The sequence below is a fragment of the Tuber melanosporum genome (genome assembly GCF_000151645.1).
Source record: "Tuber melanosporum whole genome shotgun sequence assembly, scaffold_127, strain Mel28".
Lineage (NCBI taxonomy): Eukaryota > Fungi > Ascomycota > Pezizomycetes > Pezizales > Tuberaceae > Tuber > Tuber melanosporum.
The window spans coordinates 18,965-32,994 of NW_003298785.1; the positions used below are offsets into that span (position 1 = coordinate 18,965).

General features: G+C 49.8%; 4 protein-coding genes; 2 read left to right on the forward strand and 2 right to left on the reverse strand.

The window, feature by feature from the left end:
• Positions 1–234: 234 nt before the first annotated feature.
• GSTUM_00002292001 (uncharacterized protein) lies at positions 235–4,629 on the forward strand (the record flags this gene model as incomplete). Its single annotated transcript, XM_002836044.1, has 3 exons — positions 235–1,887; positions 2,071–3,574; positions 3,644–4,629. 3 exons carry the CDS (start codon positions 235–237, stop codon positions 4,627–4,629), a joined length of 4,143 nt encoding a protein of 1,380 aa, XP_002836090.1.
• A 1,439-nt stretch (positions 4,630–6,068) lies between these two features.
• On the forward strand, positions 6,069–9,137 carry GSTUM_00002293001 (uncharacterized protein). XM_002836045.2 has 6 exons: positions 6,069–7,045; positions 7,248–7,350; positions 7,661–7,767; positions 7,918–8,035; positions 8,117–8,378; positions 8,427–9,137. The coding sequence occupies exons 4-6, from the start codon at positions 7,958–7,960 to the stop codon at positions 8,759–8,761; spliced, it is 675 nt and encodes a 224-aa protein (XP_002836091.1). The 5' UTR covers positions 6,069–7,045; positions 7,248–7,350; positions 7,661–7,767; positions 7,918–7,957; the 3' UTR covers positions 8,762–9,137.
• Positions 9,138–10,400: 1,263 nt separating this feature from the next.
• GSTUM_00002294001 (uncharacterized protein) lies at positions 10,401–11,007 on the reverse strand. XM_002836046.2 has 2 exons: positions 10,875–11,007; positions 10,401–10,801 (listed from the first exon to the last, which is right to left on the reverse strand). Exons 1-2 carry the CDS (start codon positions 10,934–10,936, stop codon positions 10,672–10,674), a joined length of 192 nt encoding a protein of 63 aa, XP_002836092.1. The 5' UTR covers positions 10,937–11,007; the 3' UTR covers positions 10,401–10,671.
• A 1,398-nt stretch (positions 11,008–12,405) lies between these two features.
• Positions 12,406–13,338, reverse strand: GSTUM_00002295001 (uncharacterized protein; the record flags this gene model as incomplete). XM_002836047.2 has 1 exon in its annotated part: positions 12,406–13,338. The coding sequence occupies exon 1, from the start codon at positions 12,766–12,768 to the stop codon at positions 12,406–12,408; it is 363 nt and encodes a 120-aa protein (XP_002836093.1). The 5' UTR covers positions 12,769–13,338.
• Positions 13,339–14,030: the final 692 nt, after the last annotated feature.

Genomic DNA, 14,030 nt, shown 5'->3' on the forward strand with positions numbered 1-14,030 from the left:
CTGGTCCATCAAATCCAAAAGTTATAAAATAGATCGCTGGAAGAAGAAAAGACTACTACTTAGACACGCTTGTTCGTATCTCTTGCTGTTTTTGGGGCGAAATTGCCTTTCTTTTTGCCAACCCACCTAAGAACCGCCGAGGGAGCTCTCTACCCTAACTCCCGTATTTCCACCAGTTCTGACTGATCTGCCGCCACTATTACCACTCCTACAACAACAGTACATGCCAATCCAATGGACGATCGATTTTTATCTGGGGGAGCTCTCTCCGAGATGGACGCGGATTATACAGACTATGCCACCGAGGCTCCGTTACCGTCACCTGCTGGTACTCCCTACAGGACACCGCTTCTATCAAGGCATCCTAGCCGTCATGCGACTCCATCCCCATCCCCATCACCCTCTCCGTACCCTCTCTCTAGCAGTCCTCCCACGACAAATGGTCGAGCGTCTCCGCTTCGCCGTATGAGCATGTCTCATCATCACGACACCTTTGACGACACAATATCAATTCTCGACCCCCGCCGGTTCACGCCCACCCTTCACGCCAACCTTGTTGCTGAGATTTTGTCGTTACGGAGAGACTTGGAATCTAAAGCGAACCTCATCGATACATTGGAACATGATTTATCGGCTGCGAGGTCAGAGCACGAAACTGCTACTACATCTGCTGCCATGGCGCAGCGGGAAGCAAGGGATGTGAAACGTCAATTGGCTAGAGTCGAGAACGATGACGCTGTTGGGGCTGTAGCTAGAGAGAGAGATGAAGCAATTGAAGCCAATGCTGAGCTTAAACGACAAATGGAACGGCAGGCCAAGAAGGCGCGGAGCTTGGAGGAAGAACTTGAAAGGGTCGAGACAATCGCAAGGAGGGATATTGAGAGGTTGGAGGATATAAATAGAGTTCAAGAGCGGCGAGTTCATGTCGCCGAAGGCCGGTTAAAAACAATTTTGGGCGAGATATCAGCTGCGAACGCTATGCCACCACCACCTCCGTTACCTATGCCTCAGTCTGAATCTGAGAATGAGGATCCTGCCCCCTCGGAGGTCGCCATGAGCGATACAGCAAGTATCAGAACTAGCATTCAAGAAAGGCCAAGCAGTCTGGTGATGGGTGACGACGTTGCTGAGCGCCTGGGGATCAGATTTTCTATATTGACTGGTAGTCAGGGGTTGAGCTTGGCGGACGAGCTTGATCTGGATGATGGCGAGGAGGGAGACGAGGAATACGAAGGTCATGAGGAAGAGGATGATGACGATGACAATAGGACAGAGACCGAAGCTGAGGCTGCCGGTAATAATGACTCTGGTTGCAGTAGTGGCTCGGAAACCGGAGATGAGGGGGATATTCAACCCATGCGAGAGTATTGCGAAGCGGGTGTCCAGGTGGAAGAGGAAGAAGAGTCAGGTGAAGAAATGGAGCGACCGGAGATTGTCCTTCTCGAAGAGGCCCGTACCGAACTTGGGCGAACCCATTCTGAGCTCGACCGAAAATCTTCTGAGTTGGAGAAAACCTGTATAGAACTCGACAAAGCTCAGGAGAGGATTGGGGAGCTTGAGGAGCAGGTTGATGGGCTTGCTGAGAAGGTTGCTGAGAAGAAGCGTGCTTTGGCTGATAAGGAGATTGATCACGGGCACAAGATCAAGGTGTTTGAAGCTCGAACCCGTGAAGTCGAAGAGCGTTGGGCGTCCATTGAGTCGAAGGAGAGGGCACTCGAAAAGATGGAGAAGTCTCTTGATGAGAGAACAAAGAATCTCGATAAGAAGGAGAGAATGCTTGACAACAAGGAAGCCATTGTCACACCCATTCCTGATTCGCCTGTGGAGAAAGAGCTCCCAATCCTCCCTCTTGACGACGATAATGTTCCTGCGGAGAACGATGCTCACGTTCAAAGAGAGTATGAAGCCAATCAGGGACGAAAGCGAGCTGCTGGCGTTACATCCCCTCCCCCACATCACCCGCCCCCGACATATACATCTATTGAGACTCAGACCGAGCCCGTCGAGGAGCCCATTGAGGAGCCCATCGAGGAGCCCATTGAACGGCGACCACCAACACCACCTCCCAAGTCGCCTACTCTGTCACCTCCAGTGATGTATGAGACTATTGGAACTCAGACAGATCCGATGAAGCCACCGGCTCTACAGATCATTCCAACGATTGCAGTTACCCCTCCACCACCAACACCGCCTCTCCCTGGGCGGCCGAAGGTTCCGATGAGAAATGCTGCTGTTCAGACACGTAATCTCAGGCAAAAGACTCGGGGAATGCAGACAGACGAGCCCGCCTTTGAAGATCGTATCATGAAGCTGCCCGCAAGGTTAATGCCTGCGGCAATCCTGGCCAATAACAACTCTGCTCTTTCTGTGGCTTCTCCGACACAGCCTGAACAACCACCACCGAGCCCTCCCAAGAAGAGTTCCAAGAGAAACATTAAGAGGATACCTACCATGGCTCCTGCATTAGCTCCCGTACCTACCTCTGCACCTAGATCCGTTCCAGATAGTCCTGGTCCCCCCGGAACTGCTCTTATATATAGTTCCCCCAAGGCGCCTTCTGAGTTTGGAGAAACCTCGGAGAAGGACAAGGATAGTGTTCGAAGACACTTATTTAATGGGATTGATCTGTCACATGATCTTCCACAGTCTTCCGGTGATGATGACTTCCACGACGATGCAGATCTCAGCGGTAATGAGTTCAAGACTGCGCTCTCTGCACCAAAGCCCAAGAAGAGGGGGGATCGGATCAGCGGTCTTGGTAGGCCCTCCCCCGTTATTGAGGGCACAGACGGTATTATCTACGAAGCGTATAAGAAGCCCACAAATATCCGTCGTAGCGCTATGGTATCTAGTGGTGTGCATGCACACCACCGCACTAGGAGCCCAAGTCTGACTAGCAACCGGACGAGTGAGAGTGGCGGTCCTAAGATTGGACCGCCTTTCCCTGTGCCCATTAGACATAGCTCTAGAAAGGTGGGAGGTTATGTCAGTTCTAGGACCGAAAGCCCAACACCCATGTCTGCCAGTTTGCCTAGGCGAGCTCTTCCCCCCGGACGACCTACAAGGCAACAGTCAATACGTAAGGTTCGTTCTGCAGCTGCTCTCCCAAGTCTTCGGACCTCCAATTCTAGGACCAGGTCACCTCCTCCCCTCAGTGCTTCCTCAGCAGCTCCTGACAGTCCCCTCCTCCCCCCCCCTTTACCTAGGGATGAAGTACTTGCCCCTGCATTTGATAAGCAAAAGATTGGATCTTCCAAGCATAAACACCAGGCTAGCACGAATACCTCCAATACGGGCAACGCTTCAATTGGAAGCTCGATTCAACAGATTAGTGTAGTAGATGCGATTGCGCAAACCATGGTTGGCGAGTGGATGTGGAAGTATGTACGCCGGAGAAGGTCCTTTGGAGTTCCGGATTCCCCTCAGGCCTGGGATGGCAGAGACGAGAGCACCACTGGTGGCGGTCAACGACATAAACGATGGGTCTGGCTCGCACCTTATGAGAGAGCTGTTATGTGGTCCAGTCGGCAACCCACCAGCGGAAACGCCTTGCTCGGGAAGAGTGGCAGAAAACGTAAGCGATCAATCCTTCAACCCCCCGCCGGCCTCTCCCTGGTTCTGGATAAGGTACTGATGAACAAAGTCCCCATCCAATCTGTCTTGGATGTGAAGGATGATACACCATTACCCAAGGGAGCCAATCCAGCGCAGCCGCTATTCAATCGAAGCATTCTCATCTTGACACCCGCAAGGGCTCTCAAATTCACCGCTCCGAACAAGGAGAGGCATTACGTTTGGTTGACGGCTCTGAGCTTTTTGTCCCATTCTGCCCATGAGAGTGAAGGCTTACTTGCCCTCCCACCTCCTATGCCGTTTGAGTATGATCAAATGCAGCAGCAGCGGCCGCAGTCGCCGCCGTTGACTCGACCGCCCATTCCACCCGTTCCCGTGAACCGCGACCCACCATTCAATCCTATTCGAGACTCGATACGCGTAGCTAAGGGCAAAGGCCGTTCGAGAACCAGTCGTTCGGAAGTAAACGGGTACGCGGGAAGCAACAGTCTCGGGAGGAACTCGCGTCGGGATGTCGACCGCCACGGTCTCATGACAACTGACAGCATAGCTGAACCACCCAGCATCCCCCGATTCCCTGGTCACAGTCGCAAACGCAGTAATACGGCCCGACCAAGTACAAACCGCTCGATAAGCCATGGATATAACCCGAGTCTGCACTCTTCCTTTGGGGGCTCATCAAATGGAGATTACTATCCGCCTGGATCAATGGGTGTCGGCGGAATCGGGCTCATAAGCGGGAATAGCTCTTTAAGCCATGGAATCCCAGGACCGAGCCTCGGAGGATGGGAATCTGGATCAATAGGCACTGTCCGAATGGAAGCATTTATTGACCCGAAACCGAAATTCGAGTTTGACGAAGAGGACGAGTACCTGGGCAATAAGCCAAGCTCTTATCGCCTTAGGAGGGACAGGAGAAGTAGCAGGCAGGAGAGCTACTGGACCCGGGGCGGAGATTTTTATGCTGGTGGAAGCGAAGCTGGCAAGGGGAGTGTTATTGGCGGGAGCATTGACGACGACTTCTTCCGCGGTGATGATCCCTTTCGTGAATTCTGATTTACCTGTACCATAGGTTTACTTTTTTATTTCTACTTTTCCCTTTACCATTCATTACCTGTTCTCCCTTATCGCCATTTGAAAGTAGTCTTTTTCTACCCGCATCCATCTATACCGCTCCTTCACCTCTCTATATATTTCGATTTTCCCTCTTCTCCTTTTTGTCATCTTTTTGGGCTGGCTGGGTTGGTTCGTCGATCTTTTGAAGAGTTTTTCTTCTTCTCTTCTCTTCCTTTTCCTATCGTTATCATATTTCATTATGGGTCGGTGCTATGCTGGTAATTTTTCTATCTACAGTACATATCTGGGGTATACCGGGGGACTAGCACAGTATCTATACAGTTATTAATAAGTATCATAGTCTAGCGAGGTGAGGCTTCAAGATGATGTAAGATAACAGACCATCCAAGTGCTCGAGTATTGGGAATGATTGAATACTCGAGCACTATCATATTGAATTCCTAATGTTTATCTTTATTATGTCTCTGACGTATTTTGCCTGCTTGTGATACGGTGCCATAAGTTACTTGTAGAATACGGTAATTTACCGTTGTGGAACTGAGTGATGCACTCACCCACCGCCGATCATCAGCCACCACTCAACTCCAAATGCCGAAGCGCCACACCCTGATGCGCTGTTCGAACCCATTTTTCCCCTTCCCTTCCCCAATCCCGCTCGGCCGCATTTTTTTTGATTTGGCATTATTACGATATCTTTTATTTTATTTTTTCTCTCTTTTCCCTTCCCTGCTTCCGCTTCACATATAATGCTTTCTTTGCTTTTCCCTTTGACTCTCTTCCGTTTGTCGGTTGGGCTGTTCACAGCTTGGGCTTTGGGAAGCATGGCACGTGTTTTTCGCGTGTGCGTGTGGGCAGTAAGCAGGGCGGACAGGGCAGGGCGGGCAGGTAGCAGGGAGTGGTCGGAAGGGAGGTTTGTGACTTTATTTTAGTCATTAAGATACGATATTGTAAGTTACGGTTTCATGGAGATAGGAGCGGAGAAGGGGAGAAGGAGAGAATGAGGAGATGAATTGGATCGAGGTGATGACTAAGCGGAAGTCACGTGATTGTGGAAGAAGTCAACTGATATCTATGTATGGATGCTGTGGACTATCGCGGTAGGTGGTGGATTGGATGAGCCGGTAGCTGTAGAGAGAGCGTGTTTGCAGCATTTGGTGATGTTTTTATTTTTATTCTTATTTTTTGTTGAGGCGGTAGGGTGTCCTATCATGTCAGTCTACAGTTTCTCTGTCCGTTCGTCTTCCGTTCTGCTGCCTCAAACACGGCATTCACTTGGCCTGGCCCGGTCTGGTCTGGTCTGCCGGGAGGGAAACCCTACCTACACTTTCTTTTCTCCCCTTCACTTTTCACCTTCTCACTCTCACACTTACTCACTCATTCACTCGCTCTTTTCATCGCTCGTTACATCCTCGAACACTGCTTCTCTCCATCCTATCCTGACCCCCATCCTCTGCTACAACACGATTCTGCTAGTATCATAGTGTATCCAAAGTGTTGGTTTTTATTCCCCAGCGGATAAGACAAATCGCTCCCTATCGGGGCGGCTCGGCTGGCAGACAAGCGAACGAACGAACTAACTCACACACTTCCCCAATCCATTCATCCATCCATCACATCATATTACACCTTGAAGCACTGCTTTTCTTTTCTTTTCTTTTTTTCCTACTCTTATTTCTCGACAAAGGTACGTCGGTGAACTCTCTCTCTTTGTTTTTGTCCCGTTTAACTTATCGTTTTCGCGGAATCCTCATCCCTTCCTTGTCTATACTCTTGGACATTTCCGCCTCTCTATCTACCTACCCGACCACCCACGAGAGCGAGGTAGCTGTTTTACCCTTTTTTCTTCTTCATCATTTATTTTTTTCATCTCGGTTCAATCTTTATACCCGCATGTTTGCTAAGGTAGAAAGCATTGGATTCGAGTTTTACTCTTCTTTTCCTTCTTTCCATCCTCCTCATCTATACGACTCCCCTCCCCATTTGGCGTCTTTGGGTGTTGGCTAGACCTTCTCGTTGGCAACGACAAGCATCTGGTTTTTGGGCTCCGGAGACATCATCGGTTTACTTCTGTCCTTCTGTGACCCTACCCAACCTATCTCCCAATACCTACTTGCTATCTATCTACCTCCCACCCATCTGCCTACCTGCCTCCATACCTACCTCCCCCATCTCCCAATAATCCTCCTAAAACAAAACATCCCCTCGATCAGACATAAACCTCTACCGAGCACGCCACCACGGCTTACGTTGCCATAGCTAGAATTCACCTCCTTTCACGTCAATCCAATTGCTTCCATCTCTTTCTATATCCCTCTCGCTATTCATCCCGCAGCAACGCAGCATCTCAATTGACGATCTATTAGCCGAACATTTTCGTCTCGTTGTAACGAATCCTGTACGTGTCCTACTCCTCTATCCTGTTCTGTTGCCTTCTTCGACAGTATACTTTCTGTAGTTCGAGATTTTTTCTCGCTTCCCTCTCTGCTAGCTCTCAGGGGAGGCATTTTCCTTCCTTTGCCCCCACGGTTCGGGTTTAGAGTTTTTTTTAGGGGGGTTTTTTTTTTTGGATGGGTATCTAACATGAGACATGCGTGTAGGTATTCCTGCTTTTTCTTCCCCTTCCCTTCGCCCTACACCTCAGCCTCACGTATCACCGACGATAACGTTACGACAAATTCGCCTTCCGTTGCGATATAAAAGGTATGAAAAGTCACGCTTCCTTTGGGTCCTTTTGTTTTCTCTGTATAGTTGTCATTGGGGGACAAGGTTTTTTTTTGCCTTCGTTTGGTTGGTTTTTCCCCTGCATCTTTCCATTTCCTTCCCTTTTTGGGGCCGAAACATTTCCTATATTCTTCACCCCCCCTCCCCCCACTTGCCCTCTGCCCCATCCCCCATCGACATCAAGCGAGATGCTTTTTTCGGTCTGGGATTCCGGTGTTTTTGGGAAATTGTAGTTGATTTAGTTTTGTTTCCTCCACGTGTTTCTTGTCTTCTGACGTGTTTCGGGTAGTCATAAAGGGGTTTTCAAACGTCCAAAAGCAGTGCCGTCTGTCGCGAACCCTCGGGTCCGGTTCATCAAGTTTACATTGCTGTCCCTGACATCAGTTGGGTTAATTGGTATTATCTCTTTTACTCTTTTACTCTTTGATCTGATTGGTCTTTTCACTATGAGGGACCAGTTAAAAGCTATTTTTGGCAGAGTAATTGAATAGTGTGGCTCTGCTCGCTACGCTGTTTGCAGCTGCTAACACTGGTTCGCCACCATAGATTGAATTAAACGGCTCTTGACCTTTCGGTTGGTGTTAAGATGGCGACTCGAATGACATTGTACAAGTTAGTTGTATTAGGGGACGGAGGAGTGGGGAAAACCGCCTTGACGATACAGGTTTGTAGGACCTCGGGGATCCCTGTTTTCCATTTTTAACCCCTCGCGAAAGAGGATTTGACTCTGACAGATTAACGATAGCTTTGTCTGAATCACTTTGTCGAGACGTACGACCCTACAATCGAAGATTCCTATCGGAAGCAGGTAGTCATCGATAACACTGCCTGCATGTTGGAAGTACTAGATACCGCTGGTCAGGAAGAGTACACAGCGCTCAGGGATCAATGGATCAGGGATGGCGAAGGATTTGTGCTTGTATACAGCATCTCCTCCCGATCAAGCTTTACCAGGATACCACGATTTCACGGGCAAATATTACGGGTGAAGGAATCTTCAGCGACTGGTGTGTCAATCGGAGTCGTGGGGTCTTCATTTCACTAACGGGTTCTAGGTGGAAATTACTCCGCTAACAATAATGTTCCGATAATGCTTGTGGGCAACAAATCCGACAGGGTCACTGAACGAGAAGTCTCGACACAGGAAGGCCATGCGATGGCTAGGGACCTTGGATGTGAATTTGTTGAGGCTTCCGCGAAGAATTGCGTGAATGTCGAGCGGGCGTTTTACGATGTTGTGAGGATTCTCCGAAGACAGCGACAAATCATTGCGAAGAGGACTCAAGGCCCTGGCATCAATGACGGAAATGAACCTCAAAGTGGCAGACCCGGTGGCAAGAACAGGAGAGGTCCTGGAAGGGGGAGGAAGCCTGTTTGTATCATTCTGTGAACGTGTTTCGCTTAGTAGCTAATGGGTACCTCTCTTCTACCTTTTTGTTATTTCCCATAGCTCGAGGTGAGTCTTACAAACACTTGAACAATATGGAACACTTTGTTCACATTTCATCTTGATTTTCTTTGCAAATGGGAGGGTATGTTACGTATGAAGTTACTATTTTTTTATATCTTTTCTCCCTTTTTATTTTCACGTCAATTTTTACTTTTTTTTTTTTTTTTCATTCTCACGCTGTCCTTATTGAAACCTGGCGTCACGATTTATGCTTGTCGGGGTTTTTTTATTGTTCCATGCTCGGTGTTGAGATTGGTTCTTTTTGTCTACTTTTTACTACTATATTTAGGGAGAAAAAAGCCTTTTTTTCATTTTGTTTCCTTTTTTCCCTTTTCCTTTTATAACGCTGATGTCTAGTAAGTAAGGGGAAGTAGTGCGAAGCGAAGTATTGATTGGATTGGGGTTGGAATTGGGGGTTGGTGCGGGGTGGTAGATCTGGGGGTAGTTGTCGAGTGGGTGGGGGAGGGAGGGGAAGAGCGAATCTCATTGGTTTATACCCTTCGCCTTTGGTAGCGTGTTGTGATAGTGTGCGGTTGTGATTGTATCGTAAGAGGGATCAACTGTCAGCAGGGTCGGGAGGATATGCGGGACCTTGACAGAGACCTGGTGATGGTCTCATGTTTTCCTGTAGTGTTATTTCCGATGTGACGCCGAATGCCGTGATGTAATGAGCAGGTTCCCGGCTCCGTATTCACCATCCCTTCCAGCAGACTACCATCACGCCCCCCCCCCCTCGCCAGACAACTATGCGATGGTGCATACCCGGTACTTTGCGTGGTACGCCAAACATATTGGAATACTACCCAACCAGTCCCTCCGCCAACTAAGCTCGGAGAAACGGAACGAGTGAGCGGTTGTGAGTACGCATCGGATTCACCCCAATCCCATACCACACCACGGCCAACTGCGGTGCTGTACTGCGCAGATACAACGTGGGTTATGCCAGTTTGGCAGGGCGGTGAGGTGGGGCCCCGCATCTTCTGGTGGAGCGGAGTGGGGGGGGGGTGGCGGACAGCGCCTTCCCACCCCAGAAGCGCTCATATCCCCCCCCCCTCCTTCACAACGAAATCTGGCCAACTGGTCCACCCAAAAACCTAGAGTAACCAGCTAAAGACCGTAGGATTATGCTAGGAGAGCACGCTGTCCGGCCGAGCGGCGGAGGGGGATGTTGGCTTCCTTCTCTCTCTCTCTCTCTCTCTGGTGTTGGGGTTCTCAGAGTGCCCGCGAGTGTGGCATTGTATTGCAGTGCTTGTTTGTCTATTTGTATCAGCCGGAGCATCCGATGGACTGAGATGCCGATGCGTGCCCAGCACGCATAATGGCTGGTGGACCCGTAGTTTGAAGGGCACAATGGATAGAGGGGTGAAGAGGGTTCCTGAAGGGGGTCGGGGGTCGGGGGTAGGGGCCGGGATGTTGGGTTTGCGTGGGTCGGTCGGGGTTGTGGAGTCGAGTGATTGGCTGTGATAAATGTTTTTTTTTGTTTCGGTTGAGTGGTGAATGTGGTTGATGGATGAGCGAAGGAGGGCTTGGGGATTTACGGGTGTTTCGAAGTTTGTGCTGGGCACTGTGCGAGATGTTGTATGATACCCTACAGTATCGAGTTGGCTTGATTGCGCGCGATGCACGATACGATATTATAAACCCCGACCATCCCGACCCGCATCGGCTCCACCGGAGGCCGAAGCGACAGTTGGGAGTGGGAATCATCCCATGCAAGCCGGGGGAAATGAACGGAAAAAAGACAAACAAAAAAACAAAAAAAACGCCAAACACCACCCCACCACCCAAACCGGACCCGAGCACAAAAAAAAAACGCCGAAAAGAAGGATCCCCCCCCCTACCCTCCCTCCTCAAACCACCGCAACCAAAACCGCAACTGCGATCCCACCGACCGCTTGCCGCCAATTATTCACCAATTTTGTGCCGGCCATGGAAGACGTTCTTTGCAAGGGTGATGTCCCATCCTCACGTTGGGGGGTGCTATTATTATTATTCCTGTTAGCCTAGTGCGCAGCGAGGGCGGAGGAGAGGAGGTGGGGAGGTGGGGAGGAACTTCAATTTCTGGGGGTCGAATAGGATGCTTTGTTCTTCTGTTTTATCCACCAGGCTTGCCATTGTTGCCCGCGGTTGGAGGGAGGAGAGGAGGAGGAAGAGGAGGAACGTTGTTGTCGGGTTTTGGAATTTCATTTTTCTCTTGTCCTTTTTTTTTTTTTTTTTTTTTTTGGTTGGTTGGTTGGTTGGTTGGGTTTTGGGGAATTCTTTGGATAAATATCTGTATGCGTGGTATGCGTGCTGGAGGGGGGAGGGGGGGTAAATAAGGCTGAGGAGGGACGGGGAGAAAGAAAGATAACGGTTCAGCTTGATAACCGTATCGTCGGTTCGTTGATCCGGCACCGTGTAATACTTTTGATAATACGAGTGAATGCTCGAGCAGTGAGGAGTTTTGCTGTACTGTACGAGTACTGTACAGTACTCGTATGTTAAGTATGCATGTATGCATGTATGTATGTTTGTATGATGTATGCATGTAGGATATTGATATGATAGTTCCCTGCACGGTGTTATGGTAACTGCGCGGTACAGTAATCAGCGTATTATCTCCACCCCCCTTCCCGCGAGTCAGAGTTGGTACCAGTACGAGTACTCGTATTAGGGGGTGAGTCCGCGCTAAGCTGAGTTGAGCTGAATTATTATTATTATTAAAAATTTTCGTGCGCACCAACACACCCACACACCCACCTACGGTAACTTGACCCCGATCGCCTCATCACAAGGACTTGAAGACCCGCTGCCATGTTCCAAAAAAAAAACCCCCGAAGTGGGTGGAAAGAAACTTTGCTCGTCCGAGCGGATTCTGATTCGTTCCGGGATCCGATGGAGGAATTGTTATTCCTTCTTCCCGTTCTCTCTCACCCACTCTTTTCTTTTTCCCTTCCTGCCCTTTCTCGTCGAGTTTTTTTCTTTCCTTTTTTCTTTAGCGTCCGGAGGGGGTTTAGGTAGGTCTTGTCATACTTCGAGTACGGGCCAAACACCGGTACGGTATGTTGATCTTCCATCATACTGTATAATAATACTTGGGGTTTCGTTTTACTCGAGTCATGGTACGTGCCCTATCCTGATCGGGTTCGCGGGAATTGTGGTCTCATCATAGCTCTTGCCTCGCTGTGCTTTAAGGGGGGCATTGGTTTCCATTGGCGAGGAGGGTATGTGAATGTGGGGTCCTTAGTGTAACCGGTTGGTACAAGTACAGTACTCGAGTATCATGGGGTATATAGGTGGAGCTGTGTATTGGATTCCGTGGGCCGCGTACCGGTACTGGGGCGATACCGGGTGGTTGGGTGGACGTCTGACTGTTTTCACCTGTATCGTGGGTCCACCGACGGTACTGGTACAAGCAGGTCGGCTTTCGCTCCCGCCGCGAAAAACGAGTTTCTAGAATTGGGTTCGGTTGATCCCGGCTTTGGATAAAGTATAATACGCCGCTGATGAATGGCAACGTGAGGCGGAGTTGGGAAGGGAAAATATTGTCCCGAGGTCGAATGGGGGCTATTTAGCGCACCAGGACCGTGGATGGATCTCCTTTCCTATTCTGTCTTTGTCTCATCGAGACTTTGCTCGACGAAGGGCGGATATCTGCGGTTTGCATACCGGTGCTGTAACGTGGAAGCTCGAATGGAGGATAAATGTGCGAGGACGTTGTAGTTGCCTCTCCTAGTAAGGCGCTGTGCATGGTATTGTAACTGTGTGCATATTCCTTTTGTCTGCTCGCACTCGAGCACTCGTACTTGTACTGTACCGGTATGATACGGTGCGGTTGTTTCGGTAGGTTGGAGTTTGCCTAGCGCAGCCGAGGAGGGGAATGCCAACGCCCTACTGTAAATTCTGGGCAAGCTCGACTCCGCTGCTACCATACCGGTACTCAAGTACCCGTATTCTCTCTCCCCCATGGCGGTTCCTATCCCCCCGAAAAGCGTATTGCCACAGGATTAGGCCTTAGGAGAGCTAGTGGCTGCCCTCAGAAGATAGCCGCGGGTCGGGTTTGCCTGGAGTTCACGGTGCCGCTGTACTCTATTCGAGCTCTTACCATTGTGATTCTGTTGGGGAGGGGGGTATAGTCTGGCACTGCACGGTAATCGATTGATTTTTCTGCCGGCGGTCTACCAACACATCACAGGCCCGAGTCGGGTGCTGGGGCTGAACGTACGAGTAATTATTATTGCAAGCATGATACCGTACTTGCAATGGGGCTCTTGGTACTCGAGTAACTAGTACAGTACAGTATGAAGCGTTTCCGCTGCTTGTGTCATATTATCATGGGATATGGAATGTTAGGTGGGTAAAACGTTCTGCGGGACCCCCCACTCGGGCCAACTATGGTCATGGGGTTTCTTCTGTATCATATTATTATCGTAGTCTATCCTCTGGGCTTTTTTTTTTTTTGTTGATGGGAAGTGAGAGGGTGGGTTGCGGGGCTCTCTCGCTCTAGGCCGGGTTTGTTGGTGTACTGTATTGTGGCGGGGATGGGCTGTTGTGGCGCTGTGGCTTGGTCAGAGAGATCTCTCTTGGGAGGGTTGGCTTAGTGGCTACGAGTACCGGTAGTATGGTATCGTACAAATACCAGTCCCTTGGGTGGGCTACCGTTAGCTATTTATCCTCCTCTCGGCTCACACACTACGCAGGTTGCATGACAAAGTCATCGTGCAAACGGAATCAAAGTTTCACTACATCATTGACTCCAGCCAGTACCGGTATTTCCATCCGTACGGTACAAGCTTCTGTCTGGATATCCCCATCCAACTGGTTTCTAGGTGTGATATCCGGGATCTGTCTATCAAGGACCCGGGAATCTTAAGCTCTCGAGCCCGGTTGGAAGGAATCTCACGACGGGCGCTGATGGACTCGGTCGGCTTGTGGTCAAAACCGGGATAAAGCGATACTAAGGGTTCTGTTTCCGGAAGCGTCCTCTGAAATTTGAAACCCGTTCCTGAGGCGTCTCGAGGATCTTGTTTTGGGCGCAAGGTGGATTCCGGTGCGGTAGATGTGCCCGTTAGAGGCGGTCCAAAAGTGATCGTTGTCGTGTGGCCCAAGAAGGAGATCCACCAGTAGGAGTGAGAAAATTTGTATCATAGTTATTATGTGAGCATAGGGAGTGATCCACTGCGCCCAATTGGGCAAAAAATTGGGAAAAATATATCATAATAAATTCTGC

What these genes read in the sequence shown, in the direction of transcription:
- GSTUM_00002293001 (XM_002836045.2), top strand. Translation starts at nt 7,958, where the DNA reads ATGGCGACTCGAATGACATTGTACAAGTTAGTTGTATTAGGGGACGGA. An exon ending in AAACCGCCTTGACGATACAG is followed by an intron (nt 8,036 to 8,116) that starts GTTTGTAGGACC and finishes GATTAACGATAG; the next exon opens with CTTTGTCTGAATCACTTTGT. An exon ending in GAAGGAATCTTCAGCGACTG is followed by an intron (nt 8,379 to 8,426) that starts GTGTGTCAATCG and finishes AACGGGTTCTAG; the next exon opens with GTGGAAATTACTCCGCTAAC.
- GSTUM_00002294001 (XM_002836046.2), bottom strand. Translation starts at nt 10,936, where the DNA reads ATGGCAAGCCTGGTGGATAAAACAGAAGAACAAAGCATCCTATTCGAC. An exon ending in TTCGACCCCCAGAAATTGAA is followed by an intron (nt 10,802 to 10,874) that starts GTTCCTCCCCAC and finishes TAATAATAATAG; the next exon opens with CACCCCCCAACGTGAGGATG.